Here is a 12,837-nt window from a genome sequence, read left to right on the forward strand (position 1 = left end):
AACTTCAGACAATTTGATACCTCAATAATATCACACACACAATATAGAGATCAAGTTTAACAAAAGACTTCTCGTCTTTTGTAAAACTTGATTTCTCTTTTTTAACAATGGAGAAAAAATTTCTACAAAAAGATTCTTGAGAAAACACAAAAAAACTGTTATGGTTTGATCGACCGATACACACACCTGATGCAATATTTCAAATCCGTTAAAGTATTGTGCAATAAAGCTAAAGTTTTAATGTTTTTAAACTTTTATAAAGGGTCTTGATTTTGTTATAAATCATTCAAGAATGAGGCCTCATTCATCCAAAACATAATTAAACTCAAATAAAATTTGAATTTAAACTTTAAATATTAATTTTTTTTTCTTCTTTTAAATAAAGAATTACTTTAATATCTAGAAAATATTACAATAATATATTAGTTGCCTATATTATATTATTTTTTTCTTATTTAAATTCGTTCAAAATATAAATTCAAAAAATCTTTTAGCAGCTTTTTATTTAGTTATCATTGTACATTCTTATAAATTTCATACCAATATCTATGTTATCTTCTCCACATGAGACCAACGATAAAAACATTAATTCTCTGTACAAACTCCTAAAAAATGTTTAAAGTTAGTCTAGTACTAATTCAATGGTATAATTAACTTAAATAACTTAACTATATTGATTTAATTTATAACCCAATAAAACTCACCAATGCAAATTTGGATTTTCTTTTTGTTGACGACTTCTTTCCTCTAATAGTATTTTAATAGGCTCCATAATGTCATTCTTCTGCACATGCAAATTGATTGTTTTCAATGTACTAAAAATGGAACAAAAAAGTGCATAACATCCCTTTGAATCTGATAGCTTAGGGTCAGCAATCATATGCATCTTGAGGTTTTTAATAATTTATAACTTTGTTATAACATCATTTACCTAACTTTACACCAACATATATCGTGTGTAAATGAGGAGTGAATTTTCAAGAAAGTGTCAAGTCAAAATAAAAATTTTAAGTTTATTCCATTTCCAAATTTATATATATATATATATATATATATATATATATATATATATATATTTCATTATATATATATATATATATATATATATATATATATATATATATATATATATATATATATATATATATATATATTTCATTATATATATATATTTCATTATATATATATATATATATATATATATATATATATATATATATATATATATATATATATATATATATAAAAATTTATATACTGAAATTATTCATCAATTTAAATAATACAATAATAGATTCTTGGTCCTAATAATAAAGAGAAAATATTATTTTCTGTTGTACTGCCTAAAAGCAGTTCAGTTTTTTGTCCATTTCTCGAAATCAAGGTACTTGACCTTAACACCTTTTGAAATTTACTCCTTAATTGTAAGCATTAATAAAATTTAAAACAAATAGATTAATACATGCATCACATCACAACAAGATGCGCAGTTACATGCATAAAAGAAGTCTTATATATCATTCTCCAATATTAAAAATTAGGCTTCTAAAACCAAATATAAATATATTGATCGCCACAATGATTTATGCTCATAAAATTGCAAGGTTTCGTTTTCTGAAACTAAATACATTTAATTTCAAATGCAATAAAGCCTAAACCAACACATCAGGATGCCAATAAATTTCCCTTTATTCAATACTGATTAACTTAATACTATTGGTTATTTTTTTCCGTTAAAACTGATTGATCTAAAATTTTAAAACTTTAACTATTCATAAAACTGTATTTGTAAGAAGGAATAATATTTAATCAATAATATTATTATGCACTATTGCAATGAGACAATTATACCAGCATGCAATAAGAAATGGGGAATATGAATACTCACTTATAAGGTGTCCAATTATAATCAGCTAATAAATAATGCTTGTCTTCTAAAAACATTAAATAAATTTACAAGACATAAACTTTAATTCAATTTTTTTTTTTTGATTTAAATTCTATAGGAAATAAGTTATTAAAAATCCTAAGTGTTTCATTTTTCTTACCTGGCAAATTCCACAGCATATATAAAGGAACAGTGGATTTGGTTTGTCTATTCATATCCCAAGATGTAGATATAACAACTTCATTGGAGGAAAGACTCTGTAAATGTTAAACAGTTAAAAATATGCTTAATATACCTTTAAAGGGAAAAACAAACAATTTATTTGAAATGGTACAAAGTATAGTTTACGAACAATATGTTTTCCACGTGAAGCAGAAAGTAACATAGGTAAATGACTGGGTAGACCCAACCTTCGAAAGTACCAAACCTAAAGTTAAACAAAAGTAAAGTTAATGATTCACCCTTATTTTTAAGTACTCACCACAAGTTTTGAAAAATACATTATGTTTTAAAACATTTACCATGTTCCAGAACAAGATTGGTTTCTCTCTCACTATTTCAGCTGTTTGCAACACATGATCACCATTATTTTCAAGCAAGTTTTCAACTTCCTTGCGAAGTACCAAAGGACTCAAGTAAGGTACTGAGCAAGATTCTGATTCTACTGGCGAGTCTATGAAAATACCAAACCCATTATAATTACATTAACTTAATTATGTATGTGCTAAAAATTATAATTAAAATAATTATCCTAATTAATACAAATTTTGCATTACATGTGAAGAAAAGTACAAATGGTGTAATATATATGAAAACAAGATGAAGTTAACTAAATTCTTATTTTATCTTTTCTAATTATTTTTTTTATCTTTACAATCTTCATATTTATGTTATATTAAATGTGTGTGTGTGTGTGTGTGTATATATATATATATATATATATATATATATATATATATATATATATATATATATATATATATATATATATATATATATATACATACATAGAAGAGTAAAAGTGTAAAACCATTCACAACTCATAATGTAGAGCAAGAAAAAAAATTACCCACTAACATGAATGTACTTTAATATGAGGAAAGACTTAAGTCTAGTGGTTGAAAAACTTAAATCAAAGCGGTTCTGTGTACATTAGTCATGTTTCACCCTCTTCAGGGTCTACTGAAAACATTGCCAGTGGAATTATTTCATATTTGAATGAAATTGGAAATATATTTCATAAACTGGATGTAATCAGATGCAATGACACTGATACTAACACGAGATGAAAAACTTGTGTTATTCGCACAATTGAAAAATGTGTAAAAAGACCACTGCAGTGGGGGAATTGCTATTTACACATCAGTAAATAGCCATTTTGGCATTTTTTTTTGACAGAGAAACAATAGACCCAAAAGTGCGAGAAAACGCCAGTGGTAAATTAGTCACTATTGATTGTGAAATTCTAGAAATTGAACATCAATTTTAGGCAAAGATTAGCAGTTCTTGTTGAATATAAGTTCTGCTATTAAAGGTGTAGAGTATGGGGTGCTACGGGAGCAGGCTGCCCCCTTGAATCAACCTTGCCCCACTATAAAATTTGTTACTCTCTTTGAAATTTTATCAAATTCTATAATAAATATTAATTCATTTTTCTATTTTTAAACTGAGAAAGAAATCAGGGGCCAAAAAAAAAATAAAGTTTTTAAGATAAAAGTTTTGCTAATATATTTAGAGCTGTAGACGAACCAGGGAACAATAGTCTTTTGATCTCAGTTAAAGATATTTTTCTCATGGTATTTAGCACAATCGTTTTGACAACGCTTTAAATTAGTTATTTAAATAACACTTTTGTTTTTATGTGGGTTTTTTATAAATAATTAAAATAATAAATTTTAAGATTCAAATTAAAAAAAAAACAAGTTATAGAAAGTTCCTTGGAAGACTTGACTTAACAGTAAAGAAGTTTATTTTGTGCAAATTCTAAAATAACAGTGAATTTACTTAATGATAACTTCATTAAGTTATGAAGACATCAAACATGTGTTAGAACTTAAAAGAAAATTTAAATTAAAGTTTTACTATGTTCATCTTTTTATACAAAGTACTATGAAAAAACATAAAAAATAAAGATATATCTGACAACGGTTGTTAAAAATGTAATGCAGTAACTTTTACTCAGAGTAAATTTTTAATGAGCTGCTTTTTACTTGTACTTGAGTAAACTTTTTGACTGGTAACTTTTTTTTGTGCTTGAGTAAATTTTCAATCAAGTAACAGTACTTTTACTTGAGTAAACTTTTTGACTGGTAACTTTTTTTTGTGCTTGAGTAAATTTTCAATCAAGTAACAGTACTTTTACTTGAGCAAACTTTTTGACTGGTAACTTTTTTTTGTGCTTGAGTAAATTTTCAATCAAGTAACAGTACTTTTACTTGAGTAAACTTTTTGACTGGTAACTTTTTTTTGTGCTTGAGTAAATTTTCAATCAAGTAACAGTACTTTTACTTGAGTAAACTTTTTGACTGGTAACTTTTTTTTGTGCTTGAGTAAATTTTCAATCAAGTAACAGTACTTTTACTTGAGTAAACTTTTTGACTGGTAACTTTTTTTTGTGCTTGAGTAAATTTTCAATCAAGTAACAGTACTTTTACTTGAGTACAAAGTTCTGTTACTTTTTGCACTTCTGTGTATTATGATAAAATAATATTAATAATAATAATGCAAGTTTATAGCTATGGTTTCATAAAAAAAAACAGAATGCAATATTATGTTGCATTTTAATAGCCTTTCACTTAATTTTTTCTAAAACAATCATTGTCTATCTTGTTTTTAAATTTATTTGTTTCTTGATTTACTGTTTGTGAACTTAGTTTATTCCAATTGTTTACAATTCTGTTGGGAAAAAAATGTGTATCTTGGTAAAAAGGATTTTATGATCTGCTTTGTGATGGAGTACTGATTTCTTTTGCAATTGATAGCTTATCTCTTGTGGATTTTATATTGATAGATTAGGTCACCCCTTGCTCTTCAAGTATCTGAAGATATAATTCCTAATCTTTTAGCCAGTCTTCATAGCAGTAATTTCTTAACTCATTAGTAATTTTTTTGCTCTTCTTTGTATGCTTTTTACAGCTTTAATGTCACCTTTTAGGTACAGAAACCAGACAGGCGCTGCATATTCCAAGTGAGGTCTTACTAATGATAGATACAATTGACTTAGTACAATTGACTTTTGAATGTTTACTTATTAATCCTAAAAAACAGTTTGCTTTATAAGTTACAGTTGCAATACGTTCCTCCCATTTATGGTCTTATGTAAACACCCAAGTCTTTTTTCTTTTCAGTTTTTTTCATTTTATGTTTATTTAGTTTGTAGCTATAATTCTGGTTATTTTGACCAAATTGCATTACGTTGCATTTTTCCTCGTTGAAGTTTATAGACCATGGTTGACTTTTTTTAAATATTTTAGCCTATTGCGATGTTTTATTAACATCATGTTGTGATACTACAGTAATATGTAATATTTTCCAACAATATCATCAATGTATAGAACAAATAGTATGGGTCCCAGAGTACCGAGCCTTGAGGTACTCTGCTAGTTACCTATATCCAATTGATGTAGAAGTAAAATAGTGATATAGAAATAGAAAAAATTACAGGATGGATGGTTTATCATTTAAACTAATGTTGTGCAGCTGATAAAATTGGCCAATGTGCGAATTTTATCAGCTGCACAACTATCATCATTTTCCGTTGATGAGTTGGAGTTACAAACTGAAACAAACAGTTCAGAACTTGTTGATTACAATAGTGGGGATCAACAAAAAAGCCGACATCATCAACAACTCATAAAAGTTTTTAAATAACAACTTTAAATAAGAGATTTTTAAAGAATTCTTTATTCAGGGTTCCCACTATTAAAACTGAGGCTAAAAGTAAGGATTTTAAGGAGATTTAAGGAGACATTTTCCTAATATTTAAGGAGATTTGGTCACAAATGACACTTTTTTTAATAAAAAGTAAGGAAAAAACATTGGAAACAGAATCTTATTTTTTTCAATAAATTTTAAATACAAACAGAAAAATTATTATAAATTAATATATTACTTTACATATATATAAATATATATAGAAATATAGGTTTGCAAACTATCAATAAACATATAGCTTATTGATAGTTTGCAAACTTTTTTCTTTGTTAATAAGTATAATCCTTCACTTTAATAAAAATTCCTAAATGATTAAAAATAAAAAAAAAGTAAGGAGAAATTAAGGAGAGCAGTCAAATTTTATCTTTTTTTAAGATTATTTAATGACTTTTAAGGAGAATTTTTTTTCTTAAGGATATTTAAGGTTTTTAAGGAGGAGTGGGAACCCTGTTATTTCTCGTCATCCATATCTAGTTCAACACAAGGTTGGAATGGAAAAAAACATTAGTTGATATCTGCCCAGCTGAGAAGATAAATATAAGTGGATTAAGTATAATGCTGTTAAAGAAAAAGTCTTTTATTCCTCCTCTGTCAAAGCTACTGATATGAAGCTACCGCTGCCTCCTGAATCAAGAGAAAGAAAATCAGCTTTATTAAGTGTTATTAATGAATTAAATAATTAGAAGAAAGCTCATGAGAAGTTTTGTTGTCATGAAGCTAGCCATTTTAACTGATCTGGTAATGAAATGATTTTGACAAGTACTTCAGATACTACAGTTTCCAGTAAACTTTCTACTCAACATCTACAAGGTATGAAGGATGCAAGAAAAGCTCTCAAACATATTTTTTCTAGTCTAATTTTTCTCGGCTGTCAAGGCTTGACTATCAGAAGAAAGAAAAAGGAGTCTTTAAATCTATTCCAATTAAGAATGAAATTCCGTTGGATATTTTGTTAGTTATCTAATGTAAATTATCAAAAACAATAAAGGAAAGAGATTTCTTTGCACTCATGATGAATGAATCAGCTAATAACTCAGGAAAAGAGCAGGCATTATTAGCCGAACCAACAACTGGTTGAACCTTTCATTTACTTTTAATAATTTTTATGAATTTTCAAACTATATAGGTATTGATGTCCTTCCGTACTGTGGCGTACTTCCGTATTGTGGATGATGAATCCCAAATTAATGAGGATTTTTGTGAATTTTATGAGACAGCCACAACTGAAAGCAAAGATCTGGTTTTGATTATCAAAAATCCTTCTTTGCTCTAATTTATGGCAGGTGAACTATCAATTTGGTCATACAAGATGAAATAAAAAACATCATTGATATTGAAAATATCATTTCACTTGTTCAAAAGTTCATCCTTTTTACCAGAAATCCAAAGGCTCACTTAGTTTTTAAGTCTAAAATCATCTTTTAGACTTTTTTGCCCATACAGATGGATAATGCGTGAGCCATCACTGGCATCTATTACCAGTAATTACCAATTACTTCTGGTTTGGGTTGAAGATCTTACCACCAACCCTGACTTATGCAGAAAATGCAGAATGGAAACAATGACCTTTTTGTCTTCTCTCCAGGTTATCAACACTTTTTTTTATACTGGAATTTCTTCGAATCATCTTAATCGTACTAAAAGATTCAAGGAATCAACTTTAGAGAAGTCAACTCAGCCAAAAATCATTCAACTTCAGAAAAGTCAACCCAGCCAAAGACCCAAGTGAGATCAACAAGCAGTTATACTTTACCAGCTTCGATGCAGTTTTAGTTGGTCTCACCCTTTTATTCCCCCTCCCTCCTTATTAAGCACCCAAGAAAAAACCTTGAAATCTAAACAGAGGAGCACAAAATCTTAGCTTAAAATTGTTTTAAAATTGTATGGTTTCATACTAAAAAAAAGTCAACCATTCACAAATTGAGCAGAACATGTATTTCAAATCATAAAATTGCCACGATTTCTTAAAAGTAATAGACTAAGTAACTGAGAGAAAAAGCTTTCTTTGCGCATCTAGAAAACTTGCTTTTAACGATGGTAGTAGACAATTGGATTCATATCTGAAAATTGGGTTTTTAAAGAATTATAATTTCAAGAAGCCTAGCTTCTTAAAGAAATTTTATCAAGAATTTTTATACACCCTAAAAAAAATTTCCTTGCTACTACACAGAAATACAGACTACACAGAAATGATGGACTGGAATAGTTTCCGACAAAAGATATTTAGCCAAAGATCTAATCAGGTGAAATTTTCGCTGAATTTTGAAAAGTTGACTAGAAATTTTAAAAGTTTTAATGTCACACTCAAGCAGTGAGCGATGCATAAAGTTTGTAACAGAGGCTTCATAAAAAGTAGCTGGCTCCATGCTTAGCTGGCACATAACTCTAGATCCTCAATAAGCATTTAACACACTCAGTAATAAACTAAAATCTAAATTTAAGAACATTTTTTTCTTGTTAAGGTATTGTGCTCAACAAGCTATAAGATTAATTTTTCTATACAAAAATGCACATTAAGATAAATAGAAATGCTTAAGTTTTTTATGTATCTATCATTAGAGGAAAAAGAATTACAAAATTATAAATTCAAAAAACCATAAAATAGCAATCACATTTTAAAAAAATTTCAATTTTAAACTTTTAAAATATTTTTTTCAAAAAACTAAATTCTTTTTGGGATTTTACTAAGTGTTTACGGTGTGAGATGTTACGGTGTGAGACTTAACATTTTAAAGCTGTTAGTATCGACTATTTTATTACTTTCAAAGTAATATGCACACATAAAATGGCACTTAACACATTAATTAACAATTTTATTAGACTTTCAAAGAAATGGCACAAATTAAATAAAGAAGTTTGTCCTTTGTCTGAAGCTGCTACCATGACAGGTGCAGAAGTTTCTAGATAAGTTAAAGATAACTTGGGTAAACTTGATATATGATTTAAACTTGACGAAGTAAGCAGAATAATTATAAATAAAAATTTTCAAAACAAATTTTAAAATCAAGTAATTTTGAAATCAACTGTTATCTGTGACATGAATAATTAGCTATTATTGTAACGAGATTACAATGACAAAGTAATATAAAATTAAAAACATATTTAAACAAAGTAACAATGATTTTTTTTTACCCAAAAATGAACTGACACCTGTGCTACAATTACTGATTGTTTTTCTATGTTTTACAATGAAAGGTCTCTGTGGTGTTTCGACTGCACCTGATGAGCTGTGACTTGGGCTTGAACAAGCATTGAAGTTATCCTCAACTGTAATAAGACTATTCAATGCACTTTCATGCTTTACAGAGGCAGGTTTTGCAGAAGTTCCTGGTAACTGATCCAATGAAGGAGAAAAAAAGTCTTCCAGTTGCTGAATTGAACCTTCATTATGGAAAAATAATCAAAGTTAAAAGAATAGTCAAACAAAAATTGTATACATAATGGATATAAAAAAATTGAAAGTATAATGGATATAAACCAACTTGTTTCTTTTTCAGAAGGAACTTTTGAGACTAATGAATCACTAAGGCTAGAAAGTGAGAATGAATTTTGATTTGAAACACAACCTTCTTTACATTCAATATTATTTCTTGAGCCCAAATTCTGTGAGTAATCCTAAATAAAAAACTTGTATTGTTTGGCCCAATCTAATAATAAGATGTATTTATATATTTCATATCCACATATAGAATTTTATATTAAATAAAGTTATGGAAATAATAAAGGGGACTATAAACTATATAATATAACATAAATCATACATAAATTACATAAATCATACATAAATTACATAAATCATAAATCTAATTTTGGACTTGATCTGGAAATAAACTTTTCTTTAAGAAAAACATTTTTTTTATTCCTATGAAGAAAAAAGTGAACTTAATAATAGTTTTTTTTTTTTAAATTTCTGGATTCATTGTTTTAATTGTTGATAGAACTGTTCAACAAACATTTTATTGAGCATTACATCCTATACTATATTTCAAGGTTCAATATTAGAAAACATAAGAAACAATAAAGTAAAAGTTTTTAAGTATGTTTGATTATGCACAATTAGAAAAACAGTTATTGAAGCTTTTTTGACAGTTAGTTTAATAAGCAAATATCTGATTGGAAACAAGAATGTCACAATGAATCTCAAACACACAAAAAACATTAATGTAAAAAAACTAAAATGCTAGTACAACACAACATTGAGATTGAAGTATATTAAATGACCTTTAAAAGTATGTAATATTAAATAAACATGTAAATAAAAGATGAAAATAAACCAAAAGTGTGAGCATCATCAAAAAAATAAATCAAAAACATAATTTTAAGAAATGGATATATTATTTAAAGTTTTACAATAATAATAGATGGTAAACACTAATAATAACAATATATAATAAATAAATAACAAAGAAATCAACGATTTAAAAACTTATTTAAACACATTAACACATGTATTTTACCCAATAAATAAAAAAAATAAACAGAAAAAATAAAACTTTACTTTTAACTTAATCTCTAGCATTGGTACTCGTTTTGTTTGACAAAATGGACACCTAAAAAAAAAAATCGAAAACGACATATTTTATATAACTATGCACATATTTTATATATATTAATTATTTATATTCATTACTGATACTTAAGATCATAATAACTTTTGATAAAACTACATTAACTGTAATGCTACTATGACAACATAACTGTAAACTTTAATGCTATAAAACACCCTATAAATAAAATTTCGGACAAATTTTAATTGCATTTATTATGTAATTTATTTCATGCACGCAAATAACCTTTATACTTATTTGAAAGAGGATTTTATAATCTATTTAAATTTAATTTAATTAAGTTAAAAATATTATTTAAATACTGAAAATAAAATGATCAAAGTAAAGGACCTCGACAAAATTATGGAAATTTTTAAAATTGGAGAATGGATCTCTAAAAAAAAAAGTTGGAAGTGGTCGAATCCCTAAGGTAGCTACTAAAGAAAATATTCCAAATATTGCTGCATTTTTTGAAAACAAGTCAGGGTGCTCCCAAAAGAAAGTAGCTCAAGTTTTTAACTGTAGTCAAACTCGAATTTCCCAAGTATTAAAACAATGACTAACATTCAAACTTTCAAAAAAACAAATCATCCAGATCGCAGCCATCAGCAGAAGAAAGCTATGCGCCCTAAATGTCATAAATTGTACAAAAATTATAAAAACTTGGATTTTGTTATGGATGATGAAAGCTATTTTTGCCTTAAACAATAGCACATTAGCTGGTAATGGTAGGTTTTATGCCGCTGATCCTTCTCAATGTTCTGACCAAATAAGATACAATTTGTGTAAAAATTACGAGGACAAGCTCTTAGTTTCTTGTTGCAACAGCCCCCGTGGAATAAGCCCTTTTTATATTCATCACAGTAAGCAGGCGATCAACCAGAACACTTATAAAAAGATACTAGAAAAAACTTTACTTCCTCTAGTATCAGAATATTATAAAAAAGGCAATGAGTTTATCTTCTAGCATGATCTAGCTCGATCACATTACGCAAAGTCGGTCATTGACTTTTTAAAATTGAAAAAAAACAAAGTTGTACCCAAAGAAATAAACCCAGCTAACATTCCAGAAGCAAGACCAATTGAAAACTTTTGGGGTGATTTAAAATAGCTAGTGTACAAGAATAATTGGAGAGCTGAGAATTTAGAAGAGCTTGAAGCAAGAATTAGATATTGTTATTCAAAGATGAATAAAAAACTTTCCTTACTCAAATAAAACATCTTTCAAAAAAACTTTATAATATTGCTAAATATGGTATTTAAAATAATTATTTTAATATATTTATAAACTACGTATACTAACATATTAACAGATGAAATATTAAATAATAAAACTTATTAGTTCTTAAAATATTAATTTTTAAATTTTGTCCAAAATTTTATTTATGAGGTGTTACAATAGAAAATAATGATGCACTGATAATAATTGAGCGAGATTTGTTTTCTAAGTGAGATTTTCCTGTATCAAAATTTAATTCATAATTAAAAACTATATAAGAATTCTCTCTCATAGCCCTATATACAATTTAGACTCTAAATATATTTAAAAAATTATATATTGCACTTTTATATTATATAGAGAATTTATAAAAATATTACAATATATTGAGATTTGAATCATCAGCACTCCATGCCCCCATAACTTCTTCATCATAGATAATTTTATCACATGTTGAACATATTTGACTACTGCATATCACAGCCTCTAAGGAGATAGGAGATTTTTGAACATAAAACGACTTTGGACACGAACTACCCAGAGACAAATTATTGTTCCACATTTTTTCGAGAGAAGTAGTTGGACTGTCGACCATGCTTGTACTCAAAGAACGAGATGTTTCTTTAAGCTTATTAATTTTGATTTGATTGATAATTTCATTATCTGAAATCTGACTGCTCATACTTAGATTTCGAATATGTTTTTTCATAGAAACAATATTATTGCTACTTAGAGACTTCTTTGGTTCTTCGCCAAATTCAATTAAACCTAATAAAATGTTTACATCATAATCACAGAAATGATAATCATCATCATCACCATCATCATAATGATCGTTATAATCTTCATAAAAAAAAAACTTCTACACATTTTATTGTATTTTTTTACCTTCAAAAACGAAATATTTAACTTTGATATCAAAAAATGCAGAAGAATATAACCCTATAAACTTTGAAGAAGATACAGTAATCCACCTGACCAAAAGTTATAAATAACTTCGAGCCAGTTGGTTCTGAATTATCCAAGAATAACAACTTCAAAATTATTCTATTCTGTAAACTTGGTCTGGAGCAAGGATTGCATTATTTATAATTTAATATATTAACTTATTAACACAAGAGATTCTAATCTGCTCAAAAATCGTTGCAAAAAGACATTTAAAATATTAGATATAAATTGATACTTTTCCATATTTTTTTTGCCTCTTTTTCATCCATGGCCCTAATTAAGCTATAAAATTAGCAGTGATT

General features: G+C 27.1%; 1 protein-coding gene across 2 annotated transcripts in view; it reads right to left on the reverse strand.

Annotated features, from left to right (window-relative positions):
- The window catches only part of LOC100214671 (C-myc promoter-binding protein), a 49,063-nt gene that overhangs the window by 299 nt on the left and 35,927 nt on the right, over positions 1–12,837 (reverse strand). For both annotated transcript variants that reach the window (XM_065816646.1, XM_065816647.1), the window contains exons 26-35: positions 11,968–12,355; positions 10,320–10,371; positions 9,304–9,436; positions 8,954–9,202; positions 2,410–2,561; positions 2,241–2,315; positions 2,049–2,145; positions 1,889–1,934; positions 705–815; positions 541–605 (exon numbers count right to left, since the gene is read on the reverse strand). In XM_065816646.1, coding sequence (XP_065672718.1) covers positions 541–605; positions 705–815; positions 1,889–1,934; positions 2,049–2,145; positions 2,241–2,315; positions 2,410–2,561; positions 8,954–9,202; positions 9,304–9,436; positions 10,320–10,371; positions 11,968–12,355 — 1,368 coding nt within the window. The remainder of the gene's footprint in view (positions 1–540; positions 606–704; positions 816–1,888; positions 1,935–2,048; positions 2,146–2,240; positions 2,316–2,409; positions 2,562–8,953; positions 9,203–9,303; positions 9,437–10,319; positions 10,372–11,967; positions 12,356–12,837) is intronic.

Source organism: Hydra vulgaris, chromosome 13, assembly GCF_038396675.1.
Source record: "Hydra vulgaris chromosome 13, alternate assembly HydraT2T_AEP".
In the NCBI taxonomy this organism is placed as follows: Eukaryota; Metazoa; Cnidaria; class Hydrozoa; order Anthoathecata; family Hydridae; genus Hydra; species Hydra vulgaris.